General features: G+C 59.0%; 1 protein-coding gene across 8 annotated transcripts in view; it reads right to left on the minus strand.

The window, feature by feature from the left end:
• Positions 1-16,527, minus strand: part of HCFC1 (host cell factor C1) — a 24,944-nt gene continuing 8,417 nt past the window's right edge. Inside the window, exons 4-27 of one of the 8 annotated variants that reach the window (XM_074323855.2) lie at positions 16,167-16,375; positions 15,222-15,306; positions 14,617-14,723; positions 13,324-13,503; positions 12,834-13,193; positions 12,400-12,560; positions 11,704-11,901; positions 11,116-11,340; positions 10,869-10,973; positions 10,428-10,647; positions 10,001-10,143; positions 9,703-9,841; positions 9,274-9,494; positions 7,393-8,682; positions 7,170-7,260; positions 6,771-6,934; positions 5,708-6,284; positions 4,951-5,274; positions 4,633-4,751; positions 4,407-4,544; positions 3,843-4,028; positions 2,871-3,174; positions 2,305-2,368; positions 1-2,081 (exon numbers count right to left, since the gene is read on the minus strand). In XM_074323855.2, coding sequence (XP_074179956.1) covers positions 2,042-2,081; positions 2,305-2,368; positions 2,871-3,174; positions 3,843-4,028; positions 4,407-4,544; positions 4,633-4,751; positions 4,951-5,274; positions 5,708-6,284; positions 6,771-6,934; positions 7,170-7,260; positions 7,393-8,682; positions 9,274-9,494; positions 9,703-9,841; positions 10,001-10,143; positions 10,428-10,647; positions 10,869-10,973; positions 11,116-11,340; positions 11,704-11,901; positions 12,400-12,560; positions 12,834-13,193; positions 13,324-13,503; positions 14,617-14,723; positions 15,222-15,306; positions 16,167-16,375 — 5,650 coding nt within the window. In that variant the 3' untranslated portion in view covers positions 1-2,041. Of the gene's footprint in view, positions 2,082-2,300; positions 2,369-2,870; positions 3,175-3,842; positions 4,029-4,406; positions 4,545-4,632; positions 4,752-4,950; positions 5,275-5,707; positions 6,285-6,770; positions 6,935-7,169; positions 8,683-9,273; positions 9,495-9,702; positions 9,842-10,000; positions 10,144-10,427; positions 10,648-10,868; positions 10,974-11,115; positions 11,341-11,703; positions 11,902-12,399; positions 12,561-12,833; positions 13,194-13,323; positions 13,504-14,616; positions 14,724-15,221; positions 15,307-16,166; positions 16,376-16,527 lie in introns of those variants that run through there. The other 7 variants (XM_019755117.3, XM_019755122.3, XM_019755121.3 and 4 more) reach the window with 7 other exon arrangements.

Consider the following 16,527-nt stretch of genomic DNA (forward strand, 5'->3'; position numbering starts at 1 on the left):
TTACTTCAAAAAAAGTCTTTTAATTGTTTCAAAATAGCACAAAACGACATCGCACTATGGTAATATTGAGTCACGGGGTTACTCTACAATAGATGAACGGGCGTACTGTTCTCAGAAACGAGAGAAATCAAAGGGCGCTCGGAACAAGGGATGGGGAAACGATGGGACCAGGCGAGTGGGCTCCAAGGTGACTAAACGTGACATTTTCCACAGCGAAATATACTATAATACATCAAACCAGAGGCCCCAGAGGGTGCCAGCTGGTGGGGGGGGAGGGTCTGCAGAGGCTGGGGGACTCCCCCCGCCACAGCTGTGTCTCCAGGGCAGATGAGGGCTCGGAAAAAATGGACTGCTCCTTTCAAATATTTTGTGACCTGCCTGCAAACCTTGCTCCTTGCCTAAATCTCAGGTGTGGGACAGAAAGCTGGCCCATTAGCTACTCCAAGCAGGGTCCCAAGCGCCCCAAATCTGGCCCTAGGACTGCACAGCCTGGGGACAATGCTGCAAACGGAAAGACCTGCTTCTTCCCCAGCCCGCCTCCTGGATGAAACCACACACTTGCCCTCCCAGATGATCTCTGAGGCCTGAGTTCCCCTTCACACCCCCATCCCACCCCTTACCTTACAACTGCCTATAGGGAGGTGGCTGCAGGAAGCAGCAATTGAGGGTGTCAGATATTCTAAGCCAGCTCTGCCAAGGTGGGAGCCTGGGTGGGGAGTGGAGAGCACTGTGAACCCAGGACCAGAATGACAGTTCGCCTTGCCTTTGGCCTTGACCTCCTGAGCTAGCTCTCCTCCTCAGAAACCTGATTTTTGGCTCCTGCAGACTCTCAAGCTCAATCCTGTGGTGTGGAGCAATCGCCCATAGGGAGTGAAGTTTGACAGCTCACCCCTCCTTTGTCCAAGGCGTGGGGACAGCCAAAGGGGCAGAGGGCAGGGGCCAGCAAGAGGAAAATTGGGCTGGGCAGCAAACACCAGGCCTGCAACGGAAGTTTCACGCCTGTCCTCCCCTTGCTGCCCCCAGCGTTTCCTCCAGAAAGATCCCTGCCAAGGCTTAGCCAAGGAGAGAAAGTTAAAAAAAAATAAGAAAAAATAAAGAGATACACATTCTGTACACGGCTAACAACAACAAAAAAGGGACAAAACCCCACACGCTAAGGCTAAAATTACAATAAAAATGTTAACTTCAACTTCAACTTAAAAAAATACAACAAATGCAGCAGTTGGTGATGTGGCCCCTAGCCCCAACCCACGGGGGGGCCGAAGCCAGGCTCGGTGGGGGCTACTCTACACCCCATTGGGAGTCAGGAGGTTTTCACAGAACACTGCTCAGGCCACCACAGGGCTCCTGCTCACCCCACCCCCATGTCTTTTTTCTTTCTTCTCGTTTTAAATGGGAAAGAGGGAAGGGGAGAATAGGAGGGGGTAGATACGAAGGCCTCTGAGAAAATGTGTAAGCTTCCTGTGGGATCGCAGGCAGAGACGGATTGGATAAGCTGAGGGCAAGCTGTTAACGGTAGCAGAAAATGCAAAGGGAACAAAATAAAACAGAACTCAGCACAGGTGCCCTGCGAAGCCTCTCTCGCCTCTCAGAGTAGAGGCAGGGGTTGGGGTAAGGACGGTGCCCTTTCTCCGGCTTCCGTGTCCCCTGCCCGGCTCCTGGCTGCCCCTTGGAGTCAAGGGTGATCAACGGCAGGAGGCGCCGCAGGCTGTGGAGGTGGTGCCTCCCCTGCTGTGGCATCTTTGCTCTAAGTTTCTGTTTTTCTCTCTCTCAGGGCCTCTGGGGGCTCACGTGGCCCCCAGTAGAAGGCGCAGGGGACGAAGGCGCACTGCTCCCACTTGCTCACTGCTCTTCCAGACCTGCCCCCGCTTCCTCCCAACAACAATGGCAAAATGTGCTTTCTTGAGATTATTTTAAAAACAGAGAAAAGGAGAGAATGAACGGTGGCCAGTAGCTTGGGAGGGTGAAGTGTGAGCGCCGGGTGGGGTTCCTGAAGCAGAGGGGGGTCTGGAGAGGAATCCAGGTGCAAGGCAGCTGCCCCTCACTGACCATCTGCCTTAGATTTCTTTGGAGCGGATTTTCTGGGAACATGGAAGGAAAAGAGAAAGTTTAGGGGGGCTCCTGACAGCTCTGCGGGGCTCGTTGTAGGTTTCTGGCTGGTGTCCAGTGGGGCTTCATACCCAGTTAAGCCCCCTCCCACCCAATCATTTAAGAGGCGGAGCCCTAGGATTGCCATAGCTCCTTCCTCAACAGGAGCCGCCCACCCTAGTCTCAGAAGGTTCCTGAAAGGAACTTCCTGCTTACATTTCTGGAGAGGACATGGGCCGCTTGCTGGCTGGCTTGGTGCCAGAGTTGTCTTTACTGGTTTCTGAAAGGAAAGAAGGAGCAATGAGCGGTGCAGTAAAGCACACACCACTTTCGTCACACAGAAGCTCCCAAGCTGAGAGAACACATCTGCACCCCGGACCCCAGCTCCCCAGCCCTGTAGCGTGACCAGCTGAGAATGATGGTCCTTCCCGTGATTCTGGCCACCTGTGTACCGCCCTGCAGGTTGGCCCTGGACTCAGTTTCAAGGCCCTCACTGTTCTCCCTGCTCAGCCTCACGGGAGCTGCCTCAAAACTTGACAGGGCAGCCTGGGGTCTGCACTCCCCACCTCAACAGCCCTGGGAAGCTTTCCCTGCACCCCAGGTGAGGGGAGGTGCTGTCCGCAAGATATCTGCCTAGCACCCTAGGCCATCATGCTCCACCCCTCCCCGGAGTGTAAAGCTCCAAAGTCCCGCTTGGAGCTGGGTCACCCCGCCTGCCCGATGTTTGCGAGGGGCTTCCACACCCCAGAGGCTGCCCAAGGAGCCCAACGAGTGGGACCCACCTTGCAACCACCTCACTTGGGTGGCTGGGCCGTAGCCCTTCTCGTTGCGGGCAGCGATGCGGAAGATGATGGCGGGCTTGGTGGTGTAGTCAATGTGGGCGTTGGAGAGGCTGGAGGACTGCACGAGGCAGGAGGGGCTGGGCCCACAGTACACCCGCATGAAGGCCAGCTGGGCCGGGGTCGAGCTCTTGGGCTCGCCGCCGCCGGCCTGGGAGCTCTGGATGGCCAGGTAGACCGAGTACTCGATGATCTTGCCCGAGGTCACAGAGGGGGGCTCCCAGGTGAGGTGAGCACCGTCGGGACTCTAGAAACAAGGCAGCAGAGGTCAAGCTGAGCTGCTGTCACCTCTGCACCTGCATCCCACGCTGCCTGTGCCGGAGTGCTTCCCGACTTGCACACTGAGTGTTCACACCTCACTGCTCCTCCTAGCACAACAGACCTAATCCACAGCGGAATTCAAAGAGCTCCAGAGAGATGGCCTCATCCGCCCCCATCTGGAAGGCAGACTCATGCAACGACAAAATAAAAGAAATGAGGACTCACAACAGAGCCTTCCTCTACCCACTCTGACACCTAAAGACTTATCACTTAGCCTCTTGGTGCCTCAGTTTCCTCATCAGGAAAATGGAGCTAACAACAGGTTCCAGACCTCCTCAGGCTGTGCTAAGGATTAGACAAAAGAACATGTTGGACATGATATGCAGTGAACACTCACTGAACATCAGCTGCCATGTTCAGACGGGCAGAACGAGGCTGGGGAACAAGAAGGAACTTGCCCTTGTCACCCCAGCACTTGGGAACAGTGCCAGGACCAGAGGCTTCACCCCAAATCCTGGGGCCTTTCCTGAGTCACCCCCACCTGGTCCAGCACAGAAGGGAGTTCCGTATGTATGAACTCAGCAGAGACCTGCTCTGCTCCAGGCAGGCAGGAGACCAGCCAGAAACTGAGGGTCACTCCGTGGTAAGACTTACTTTGCTGATTTTAATGGCACAGGGGGCCCCTGGGAAACCAGGCAGACACGTCTTAAAAGCTGAGATCTCGCTGAAGGGCCCCCTGCCACAGGCATTGATCCCAGCAACACGGAACTTATAGGCTGTGCCGGGCTGCAGTTCCTGCTTCTTCAGCTGGTTATAGTCTGGGACAGTGCCCGAGTCGTCCTGGGGAGACAGGCCAGAAGAACAGGAAGAGGGAGAGAAGACAGTCACGTGAACCCCACTGTCAAGAAGGCAGCTCTGGGCTGGCAGAGCCCTTATTCCAACCCAGGGACCGCGCAGGTCCATCTGGGGAGGGAAAGGGGGAAGTAGGGCAGCGATGGCATCCCCTCCACGACAAGGGGGAGCGTGGTCAGAGGATTGCAGCTTCAAGGGGCACAGGAAGAGGGAGTGTGTGGCTTAGGCTCTGCACCTGGCTGTCCCCGGGCAATCCCCAAGATGGAGCATACCCCTGGGGAGCTTCAGAAGTCTCCTGGAGCCCTGGTACCTGCCTCGTGGCCAGGATCCACCCGCCCGAGGGCATCAGCTCCTGGGGACACTTACATCAGACGGGACAGCATCATCTGGTGGCAGGAAATAGTGTGTCACCATTACATTAGTGCTCTTAATCACTCCCACATCAAACCACTGGTTCTCTTTCTTCACAGGGGCTTTGCTAGGCGGGGGCGGTAGGTCTGGCTTCTGGAAAAACAGCAAGAGGAGAAGTGATCAGGCCCTTAGCCCTTGGGGCCGAGGCAGCAACCCCCGAAGCCCCATCACACCAACTCACCACGCCCAGGGACTCGATGCCATTGGCCACCTCAGTCAGGGTAGCGGCGGCCTGCAGCTTTGCGGGACTGGCTCCCACGACTGGCTGGGGGGCCACAAACGTGTTGGAAGGAGCCAGGCCTGGGAGGAAAGAAGGCATCAGTGGGAAGCAGCCCAGAGACTCGGCTGCTGATTGGGAGCCCCTCCCTCAGACCAGTCCATACTCCCCATCTGTGCACAGAGGGGCCCAGAATCCCTCCAAAACCTCTCCCCAATCAACTGGGTTCCCTGGGGGTAGTACTGCGGGAAATATGCCCGTGGCTGGCCAGGCCCCGCTTACTCTCAGTGGCTGTGGAGGGCAGCAGGGCTACGGTGCTGGGGACGGCCCCAGCCAGCTCGCTGAGGCAGTTGCCCTCAATGGCCGGGTCATTGAGGCTGTCAGCAGGGGCCAGGGCCTCGGTAGGGAGGTGATGCTGCTGCTGCTGGGCCTGGGCCTCCTGTAGCTGCTGCTGCTGCTGCACCAAGGCGGCCAGCTCCTGCTGCGTCAGCACGATGGGGATGGTGGTGGCCTGGCCCTCCTGACCCTCAGCTGAAAGGTGGCCCAGCTCCGCCTGTGTCACAGCTGCCGCCGCCTCGGACGTGTCCATGGGCTCCCCAGTGCCTGCTCCAGAGTGGAGAAAAACACTACTCAAGACGGATGCCAGCCAGGGGGAGCCTGTCCCTTGCCTCCCAATGTCACCCCCCCACTCCCTAGCACTAATGGCAGAGTCCCAAGGGACGAAGGCCCTGAAAGCCTCTACCATGGACCTTGTTTCCTGACCCATCTCTACCCTGCCTTCCGCTGACCAAGGGGCCCCGCCTCCTTCCTGGGTGCCCAGCCCAGCCCATCAGCAGTGCCTGTCCTCCCTGTCACATGGGACTTAGGCCACCCCAGCGGGAATGGGCCTCTTCTTCTCATGATGTCCATCAGCAGGGAGGCTCCAGAACCCCGAGTCCTCCTCACTCCTCCCGAGGGACCCGTCTTCCCTTCAACTTCAGGGTGTTCCTCTGGCCTTGACTGCAGATGGCATGGCGAGCTGCCCTCCCCCAGCACCTACCCATGACGGCTTGCTGTGCAGCCTGGAGCACTGCCTGGATGGCCAGGGCCTGGGCTTCCTCTGTAGCTGCGGCCTGGGCAGCTGCTTCAGCGGCAGCAGTCACTGCCAGCTCCTCAGGGGTGAGCCCTGTTACCATGAGGGTGGTGGTGCCTGCCTGGGCCTCAGCCATCAGCTCTTGGGGAAGTGACAACTGGTCTACTTCAGACTGTGTGGGTGGGGGTGGCTGGACCACCACAGTGGCCACCACAGCTGAGTTGGCAGGCTCCTGGCCTGACGATGGGTCCCCTGTACTGCTCAGATCCACGGCGGTCTGCAGCTCAGGGGTCTGGGAAGCTGACAGGACATCGGCGGACTCCCCCATCAGGGGTGTGGAGGCAGACTGCAGGAGTTGCCGTGGCGGCAGCTGCTGGCGTGGCCCTGGCGAGGCCTGGAGTTCCTCTGGGGGCTGCAGGATGTCAACAGCAGAGAAGGGCATGTCAGAAGTTTCTGTGTTGGCTATGGTCACTGTTATCGTGGCCGGGATGGGGACTTCGGTGGTCAGAGCCCCTGGGGTAGTCTCAGTCACTGATGAGATCTTCTAGAAAGGGAGAGAAGCCCCTGTCAGAGGGGAGGAGAGGGAGGCCAGAACCAGGCAGCCTTCATCTCTCCCTGCGGGCGTGGATCCCCATTCTCCACAGGCCATCGCAACCCCGTTAAATGGGGAGGCGTGGTGGGTCACTGAGCAGCAGAAGTGTGGCAAGACGAGAGACCTTCAAGACCCAGTGGCCAAATTGAACCCGTCCTCAGAGAGGCCTCCCAGTCTAGTCAGAAAGGCGCCCTCAGATTCCCGCCTTGTTACACCTACAGGCTACAGTGAAACCACAAGCCATGGAAATGGGTGGCTCCCGCCTCCTGTCCTGTCATGCCCACAGGCCACCCCTTTCGCGGTCTGGGAAAGTAACCAGGAGCAGCCCTGTGCCTGGTACAAGAGCGACACCTGGCGTCCGACTCCGGAACAGCACAGGCTGAAGGTGCACCGGGCAGTGGGGAGGCACCAGGGGACCCTCCCTCCCAGGGCTCTTACGGGCACAGAGGGGCCCGGGGCCGGTGTGGACTGTGTCACGGTAGTCACGGCGCGTGTCAGCGTAGAGGACACAGTGGTCGTGATGGCACTGGAGCTGGTGATGTTCACATTGTCGCCCTCCGTGCTCTCTACCTCTCCCTGGTCACTGGCAGCTGGTGGGGGATCTGTGGGAGGCAGGCAGTGAGGCAACAGGCCCTTGGCTAGCATGGGTCTGGCGGGGAGGCTGGCTGACAGGAGCCCCAGGGCCTCTCCCCTAGAGAACAGTTGCCAGCAGGACACCCCCCCCCCATAAACAGCCCCACAGAATCTGTTGGGCTCTAAGTAGATCGTTCAGTTACCGCTTCCCTCACCCTTTGCGCCCTGGGCTCCGGGACACCAGGAATGCCAGCCTTCACTCACCCTGGTTGGAACTCATGTTGGAGGTGACAGTAGTGGCCGTGTGCGTGGTGCCAGTCTCGTGGGTCTCACAGGGGGGGTTGGAGCACACCCTCTGCGTTGGAAAAGGAGTCAGCAATGAAGCACCCGCCTGGGGAGTGACGGTGGGCGGTGCTGCCCCCTCCAAGCTGGACTCCAGGGTCCTATGGGAGGGGGCGCTGTCGGGGAGCAGGGTGCCCATGCTGACCGACATGGTGGTGCCAGTGGAAGTGGTCTGGTGTGTCTCGCAGGGGCGGCCGGCAGGGGGCTGCTGCCCATGCTCGGGCTGGCCTGCACCCCCACCGGAGGTGGCGGTGGTGGGTGTATGGGTGGTGCCCGTCTCGTGGGTCTCGCAGGGCGGGTTGGAGCAGACCCGCTGGGCGCTGCCCGCATTCGAGGTAGTGGCCGTGTTGGTGGTGCCTGTCTCGTGGGTCTCGCACGGCGGGTTGGAGCAGACCTGGGTCACGGTGGCAGAGGAGCCCAGCAGCGCATCCAGGGCTGTCACAGTCACAGGGGCACTGGCTGAGCTCTCGTACGCATGTGTGGCGAGCCCCTGCATTTCGCCAGGCTCCCCAGCACCCATGCTGGAGCAGGCTGTGCTGGGGGTGCTGATGGTGTGACTGTGATGTGCCTCCAGCTGGTGCCCCGTGGACACCAGGCCAGCTACTGGGCTGTCCTTGCCGCTGGGCCTGACTTGGCCACTCGATGGGGCCAACTGCACAAAAGTGGTGCCGTGGCCCCCGGCCTCCAACGCCAGGCTCGGCCCAAGGAGTGGGCTGGCTGAGCACGGGGCCCCAGTGGCCATCACAGTCATGGTGGTGCTGGTTGCATTGGTCTGGCGGGTTTGGCATGAGGCTTTGACAGAATTCTGGGCTCCCTCCAGGGCCCCCGCAGCCACCCCGACCCGGACCACAGCAGGGGTGGTGGTGGTGGTTGCACAGCTGTGCCGGGTGTCTCGCTGCTGGCCGGCACCAATGCTCGACATGGCAGTGGAGGCGGTGTTGGTGGTGCCCGTCTCGTGGGTTTCACAGGGCGGGTTGGAGCAGCTGTGCTGGCCAGCCATATTAGAGGTGGCAGTGGTGGCGGTATTGGTGGTGCCTGTCTCATGGGTTTCGCATGGTGGGTTGGAGCAGACGCGAACCACACTGCCGTTCTGCTGCCCCACTGTCGAAGTGACGAGAGAAGCGGCAGCGTCCTGTCTGTCACAGACGAACTGCACTTGGGTGGGCTGTGGGTGTCCCCCAAGGTTAGCCACGACGGTGGTGGTGGCCGTGTTGGTGGTGCCTGTCTCGTGGGTCTCACAAGGCGGGTTGGAGCAGACCAGCGTCACGGTGCCGGGCTGCACGTCACCCTGGCCAGAGTCAGCAATGGTGACAGTGGCCGTGGGCTGTTCCGTAGTAGGTGAGGCCAGGATGGACACAGGGAGGTCGTGCACAGGCTGGGCCTCCACCCCACTGGGCGCCGTGATCAGAGTCACCTGGGTAGGCTGGGAGACAGGCTGGGAAGACACCAGACGGTAAGAGTTAGCGGTGCAACTTTCCATCTGTCTGTCCCTTCCAACGTCCTACACTGTCATGCATGCCAACTGGGATGACAGACTCGGCTCCTCCTTGCTCTGACCCCAAGACAACTGACTTGCTCAGGGACCAAGAGGCAGTGCTTCACCTCAAGGCCCAGGGCCAGCCCTGGTTAAGGAAGAAACCCTGCTGACCCTGCGCCACCCAAAGGCCAGCAACAGATGCTTCACCAATTCCAGGAATTCAGCTGAAGATGTATGAAAAGGAAAATGCTACATGCACATGAAGATAAATGGCTGCATCATCTACAATATAATGAGAAAAGAACCTAGCGGTCAAAAACTGGAAATGACTAAAATATGTTGTCGCAACAAAAGAGATTATTAGTGATTAAAAATTATGATTCTGCAACAGGGAACATGTCCCATGATGCCACACACGAGGGAGAGAGAGGACCTGCTACACAAAGTAGCAGAGCAATGGGAGACCGTACCCCTCAGGCTGGAGCTCACGTGCTTTCACGCAGCCCCTGGCATGCACGCACAAACCTCACGACCTCTCAGCCACACTACCTGCATGGTGATGGTGGGGGTGGTGAGACCACTGGCCGCTGTCAGCGTGGTCTGTGCGGCCGACACGGTGATGGCAGTGGGGTTGATCACCTGGCTCGAGAGGGTGGCAATGGTGCCTAAGGTGGTGATGGGTGTGGCCAGGGAAGCACTGGTACTGTGGCCCCCAGCTCCGGCAAGGCTGGTGGAAACGGTACCTGTCACGGTGCCCAGGGTTGTGACACCTAAAGGCGGGGAGAGGCAGAATGAGGATGAGGCCTGTTGCTGCTGCCTCCTTTCCAGCAGCTTTTCTCACTGGACGGCGCTGGGGGGCACTGGGAAGTCTAGAGTGCCCCCAATAGGAACAGAAGGCTCCAGAGTGAGTACCTGCCCCCTTCCCCAGCCCTCCTATGGGAGGCAGACCCAGAAAGAATGCGGGAAGAGGCCACACACCTGTGGTGCCCTTCACAACCAACGTGGTGACGGCTGGTTTGACAGCAGAGACAGTGACGGGGGTGACCAGGCGGACGCCCCCCATGGGCACGGTGCGGAGGATGGTGCCTGGCTGTCCAGGGGCCCCCTTCAGCACCACCTGGAACAACAGAGGAAAGCGCCCCTGACGTCACTCACAGGGTGGCTGAACCCTGTGCTGCCCCCTCCCAGGCCCCTCAGGAGGACACGTAGGGCACATGCGGCCTGCTGGGATCCTGGACTGGACACAGCGGTGACGAGAGGGCCAGGCACGCCTCACCTGGGTCACTCCTTGCTGCCCGTGGCCAGTGGCAATTTTGGGAACAGCAGTGATTATTTTTGCAGGTGCTCCAGTTCCTGAAGTCATAACCTTGGTGGTGATAATGGTGATCGGGGACTTGATGCCAGGAGTGCTGGTCACACCTGGACAGGAGAGGGGACAGCATGGCTTCAGGCCGGGCCTGAGATTCCCCCGTGCTAGCTCCCATGTCCCACATCCTTCTGCCCCTCGCATCAAACAAACAGGTTACAATTAAAGCCACACCCTGCCACCTCCCTACAAACCTTACACAAAAGGCAAGGGGAGGGTGGAGAAGAGGGGGAAAACCAAACAGAAAGCAAGAGCACAGCAGAGCTCAGCTTCCACGCCTGTCTGGTGTTAGCGCCCCTCCCCGGTTCGTCACCCATGCGTTGGGGGAAACCTCTACCTGTGGCGCCTGCCTGCGTGATGATGGCTGACATGGGGATGGTCTTGATGATGGTGGTGGTGCCGGGCTTGGTGGTGCTGGGGGACACGCTGCTGATGCCCAGGATGGTGGGCTTAGTCCCAGCCCCACTGGCCTGTGTTGTAGTGATGATGGTGGTGGGCTTGCCATCTGCTGAGGTCACCAGTTTCAGGATGGTCCCGGCTGGCAGGGGCCCTTTGGTCTGCGAGGGAAAACAGGTGGAGGAGGGCGAGGTGGATCGGCAGCCAGGACGGAGCTACTTTCCACCGCAGCCCAAGCAGCTCCGGGCCTCTTCTGCACACTGCGGGGGACAGGACCGAGCAGTAGAACTTTCTGTGTGACACGTGCTCAAAGGACCGTCTCTGGGCAGGGACACCAAGTTCCACTTGCTTGCGTTGCCGAGTCTGGGACCCACGAGCTCACCTGGATGATCTGGGTCACTGGGCCTGTAGATGCCTGGCCTGTGACTGCCGAAGTCTGAACTGGTTTGGTTTGCACCACTGACATCACTTTGCCCAGGTTGGAAATCTAAAAAGCAAAGGATGGAACTGGGAGTGATCTAGAAAGCAATGCAGGCTACAACCTGGGCTGCGGCTCGCCTGGCACGGGCCCAGGGCAGTGCCACAGCCTGGCAGCTGTCACGTGCAATAGGGCTGCACCTGTCACTCACCAGAGCACTGCCTCCTGGGACGGAAATGGGGCTCTTCACCAGGGTGATGGTCTTGGTGACCCCACCCACGACTGTGGTCACCACCTGGGCTTGCTGGGCCACAGTCACAGTCCCCGACTTGTGCACTGTGATGATGGGGCGAGTGGACGTGTTGGCAGCAGAGGAGACGGACGTCCCCACCTGGGCGGCTGCAGTCTTTAGCATGCGAGTGGCTGGGTTGCTCACCTGGGGGAGGGGGAAGAGATGAGTGCCAGGCAGGGCTGAGAGAGGCAGAGTCTCTATGTGGCATGTCCTGGAGGGCCTGCAAATCTGCTTCATCTCCCACCTCCTCCCTTCCCCCTCCCACACTACAGAACTCAGTTTGGTTCACGTCTCCCTTAGCGAAGGGAGGAGACTGAGCGATATAGGTCTCGTCCAAGGCTATCACACCCGTGACAGCTTCGTCCAGAGCAAGCACCGATTATGGGCCTAAGAGCCTCTGCGGGCTGGTCTGAAGCCCTGGAAAAGTGACCGCTATCTGACCGCACTCTGCCTGCAAGCCCCCGGCTTCAAGGCTGCCGCTCACGCCCAGGTCCCAGGGATGCTCACCATGACTGGCGAGGAGGCCACCTTCACAGTGGCCGGGAGGGTGGTAGTGCCAGGTGTTACGGCCACGGTTTTCACAATGGTGGTGCCTGCTGGGACACTCAGCACTGTGGGCGCCGAGGAAGGAGGGATCTTCTGGGTGGCGGCAGCTGCAGCCGCCAACGCAGCCATGCCACTCATCTGCGGGTTGCTGCCAATCACCTGTGGCGGGCATGGGGCGTGTGAGCCGCAGGGAGCGCGGGGACCTGGGCCGCCTAGCTCCCTGCTCCAGACTTTACCAGGGAACCTTCTTCCCACCCAGGGCTCCATGCTCCTCGCAGCAGTACCACAGCTCTCCCGGCCCCAAACCTGGACTCCTACTACTGAGCAGGCACAGGGACCCCAAGGCAGGAGGTTGCCAGCAGCTCTGGATCTTTCCTACAGACCACAGAGTGAAAGACTGCTCCCTCTGAGTCTGGATTAACCACCAGCTGCTTAGATTCTCCCCTCGGGCTTTAGGACAAGAAAGTTCACTTTAACATGCCCTGGGGATCAAAGGGCAGGGAGGTCCTTTTGAAACATCAACTTGTTTATTCTTACAGGTGACAAGGGCCCAGGGTGAATGGTGCTGCAGGCAGGTGGGATTCAAATCCAGTCAAGGTGCCATCAATCACCAGGAAGTCCCACCCCACCCAGCCTGGTCACACAATGGCTCCTCACCGTGCCCTGAGCACTCTGAGTTGGCACAACCATCCGCACGCCTGCAGGAAGGGAGGTCATGGTGACGGGGGCTTTCCCAGCCTGGCTGGCAGGTCGCATGGTGACCAACGGGGTTCCTGTTGTAGCCTGAGGACCGGTCACTTTGAGAACAGCAGGGACACCTGGCAAGCACAGGGGGCCATGAGCAGGGCTCCAGCCTCTGTCGGATCTTTCAGCATTTAGACGTGAACTGCTTCGGCGACCTGCTGGGGCTTTATGTCTGGCCATTCCAGACACCCTCAGTGACAGTCCCCACAGGTGGGACTGAGCTTTCTCCCCACACCCCACCCCTCAGTAACAAGCCCGCACTAATGGCTGCCATGTGTGCTGTCTGTTTAGCAGTCCTCATTCAGGAGTGCACTCTCCCAGTGGGCCAGCCCTACCCACACACTCACCTTGAGTCCGGGCGGCGGCGGGCACTGAAATCGAGCTGCCGGGCACTGGTGGCAACACCTGGATGGTGGTGGTGGTCGGAGGCGCGGCAGCAGCCTGGGGCAGGAGCGTGATGCCTACTTGGGTCAGCGGCTGCACAGCGGGTGCGGCTGCTGCCGGGGCAGGGCTCTTGGGAGGGTTGGTAGGCACAGATGGGACTGGATTGGGTGTGGGGGAGGTGGCGGTAGCAGCCGTGGCAGGAATGTCGTATTTCTGGAGCTGCAGAAGGTAACTGTCGGCAGTTGCCACTGCCCCCCAGCTCACCTCCAGGGAATTGGTGTTGGCTCGTACCAGTTGTACTCTGGCCGGGGGTGGTGGCTTTTCTGTTAAGAGACCAAAGCCGGTGAGAAGGGGGAGGCTTCAGCTTCAGGGGTGAACGTGGCAGAAGACTATGCCCGCAGGCTCAGCTGCACTGTGGTGGGCCCTAAGGCTGCCTCCTCCAGTTGGCCTTACCTGTTTCCAGGTACCAGAGGTCCTTACAGCACACCTGGTTGTTCCAGGCCTTTCGGTAGCCATCACGCCCACTCCAAATGTACAGGCGGGTATTGATTGCTACAGCGCAGTGGCCAGCTCGGGCCCGGGGGATGTTGTCCTCCAGCGTGTCCATCAGGATGGTCTCCCAGGCCATGGTATCTGGGGAGAGCGGGAGGCGGAGGTCAGCAGGGAGGCAAAGGAGCCTGCCACCCGCAAGCGGCCCTTTGGCCTTTTGCTGTCAGGGATGGGGCATTAAAATGAAGCAGTCATCAAAGATGACTCAATTAGAAGAAAAACTCCAAACCCCCAAAACTCTGTGGCCAAAAGACCGTAACAATGATAATCCACGGACTACAAATGGGGAAAACTATTTGAAACACACAGTCAAAGGTTGCCCTTCTTGCACACCAAACACAAGAGCCTACAGAAAGAGACGGGCAAACAGGAACACAAGCTACAGAAAACGCAACAGAAGGAGCTAAGAAAAATGACGTACTACATTCACAGTAAGAGAAACGCCAACTTAATCCACAGTGTGCCTGGCAGTGTCCTTGCAGTGCCCGCTGCAGCCGGAGGCATGGGGCTGGCCCGTGGGGAGAGTCAGTCACCCGTCGGGCTTGGTGAAGAGCAAAGGTTTGACTGTCGCTGCTCCGGCACTGCCAGGGGTGTGTATGTGGGTACAGCCTCTGCGCAGGGCAGCCTGGCAGCAATTCTACCTCAAGGTTTCTACCTTTCAGATACACTTGCACGTGGGTGAGAACGGCGCAAGGATACTCACGGAGCAGTGTCTGTGCAAGTTTCGACACCAGGATAGCGATTCAAAAGAATGAGGCTGTGTGGCGTGTGGGGATGGGATGGACTCCAAGACAGAGTAAACGGAAAAAGGCTGAGTATGGCGCTGCGGAGAGCAGGCTGCCGCTTTGTTTGTTTCTAAAGGAACCTACAAGCAATGCTTGTATATACAGAAAAGTCCTTGCAGGGTGGACAACCCAGCAACGTGGCCGCCTCTGGGCACAATGGCAGGCAGGGGGAGGCTCTGCACCCTTCGGCTTTTGTGTTTGCACATGTCACACCACGTGTAGGAAGAGCCTATTCGACAAATGAAAAGGAGGAGGTTCCCTCCAAGCGCTCTGACCACTGGCTTCTTCTCGAATTCTAGAGGCACAGGCCCGAGAAGCTCCGCTCCATGCACACCCCACGCAGCCTCAGGGCCGAGGAGGGCCTGCGTCCCGCAGCCCTCCGCAGGCCACTCCAAGCCCGAGGAGGCCATACCCAGGTTGAGACAAGCCAGTGTGTTGGTGCACTTCCACTCCTTCTCGTGTGTGGCCACCTTGACGTCATCCATGACGAGCGGCACCCAGCCACCAAACACGTACATTCTGGGACGAGGAAGGGAAGAGCAGGACACGATTGTAGAGGAGGCGCCAAGCTAGAGGCCACCTCTTCCATCCACAAAGTTCTACACACTTGGTCCTCTAGCTGTCCCAGGAGAGTCCCCCCAGGACACACCGCACGAAGCTCTCTGCGTGGCCCTCTCCTGCTCGGTGGCTCAGCCCTCACAAGAACTGTGTCACCTCCACTATGTGGAACTGCTGTTGAGCTCATCTCAGTCCCCATCATCCTTATATTCGCTTTGGGATCTCGGTATTGACAGACACCCAGCTGCTTACATGCAGGATCTGGAACAGTCTGCGCCCCTCTACCCCGAGTCTGTCTTCTCTTGGTCCCCCAGGGTCATAACGTAAAGATGGGGCTCCTGACAGCCAGCCCAGCCAGAAAGAGGCCTCCTCAGGATTGCTGGGACCAAACTGAGAGCCCTTGGGGGGGCGGGCAGGGGAGGGCTAGCAAGAGAAAAGCAGTGAATGGCCGCTACTCACTTGTTGCCTATGGTCGTGGCCGAGTGGAGGCTGCGGGGAAGAGGAGCTACCCCGCTGAGACTGGGCTTATTCCACGTCAGAGTCTCTGTGAAGAGCGAGGGAGGAAGAAGGGTTACCCACATTATGTCACACACGTGCCCCTCTGATCCAGAGGAAGTGCCCTGGCCTCGGGGAAGGCTCTGGAAGGTGGGTACTGACCCAGGCCAAGAATTCCATGCCTGTCCTCCCTCTAGTCCATAGGAGGCCCTTGGATCGCTAATACTGCTGTCAGGGCTGCGGTAGGGTCAGGGAGCATAAGACGCGCCCCTTCCTACTCTCCCCAAAACGCCTTCACCCTCACACCACCTCTGCTGTCTATAGACCACGCGTGGGGAAGCACCATGCTGCTGGGAGTTTCGCTCACAAGAAACTGTTCCTTTGGAGTGTCCACACTGATCTATAGGACTAAATAAACCTCCAGAGACATATTGTCAGCCACCTTCTCCCCTCGGCCTTCTTCGGGTCAGACCCCACACTTCTTTCTGCCACTCCCGATACCCCACCTGGTTACCAGCCCAAGTAGCCCCCAGACATCTCTCATGGGCTCTCGACGTCCCATGTGATGACAACAGACCAGTGTGCACCACTCCCAGTCCAGTCTGACCACTGACGAATCGAGAGGGACCCATGCTACCTAATCCACACAATTCCATTCTAGAAGGGCCTTGACCTCTCCCATTGTTCTCCTATAAGCTGGCAAACCAACTCAGCCTTCCTCTTTCTCCAAAGCAGTGCCACAAGCTCCGGGGAAAGAGGGCAGCCCCAAACAGGGTTTGGCCCCCACCCTGCCACAGCAAGGAGCCAAGCAGGACGCTCCCCCTGTGAACTCCGCACCGCCACCCCATGCTGGCCAGCCAGCAGACTAGCTGCCGCGAGACGACTGGAGAAGCCACAGCCACATCTTACCGATATCCAGGGTCCACAGGTCCCCGAGCCGACAGCCACTCATCCCTCCGTAGATGACCAGCTTGGACTTCTTGTTGTCTTTCTCCGTGTACACCACGGCAGTATGTGACTCCCGGGGTGGGGGCAGGACGCCGTAGGTGATGGGAATGTCCCAGGCTACCACTCCGGAGCCGGGCCGCAATTCCAGGATGTATAAGTCATTCAGGTACCTGGAGAAGAAAGGTCAGTTATGACCAGCCCTGACTCCACGTGCCAGCTGCCGTACCGACTTCTGTGGGTGAAGAGCAGATTCCTTGGGAGACAAACGGAGCTAAGGGCCCACGAACAAGTTCTTTTTCTGCCCTTGCCCCCAAGGACGGGC

The sequence above is a fragment of the Rhinolophus sinicus genome, chromosome 18, assembly GCF_057876585.1.
Source record: "Rhinolophus sinicus isolate RSI-liver-muscle chromosome 18, RSI-T2T, whole genome shotgun sequence".
Lineage (NCBI taxonomy): Eukaryota > Metazoa > Chordata > Mammalia > Chiroptera > Rhinolophidae > Rhinolophus > Rhinolophus sinicus.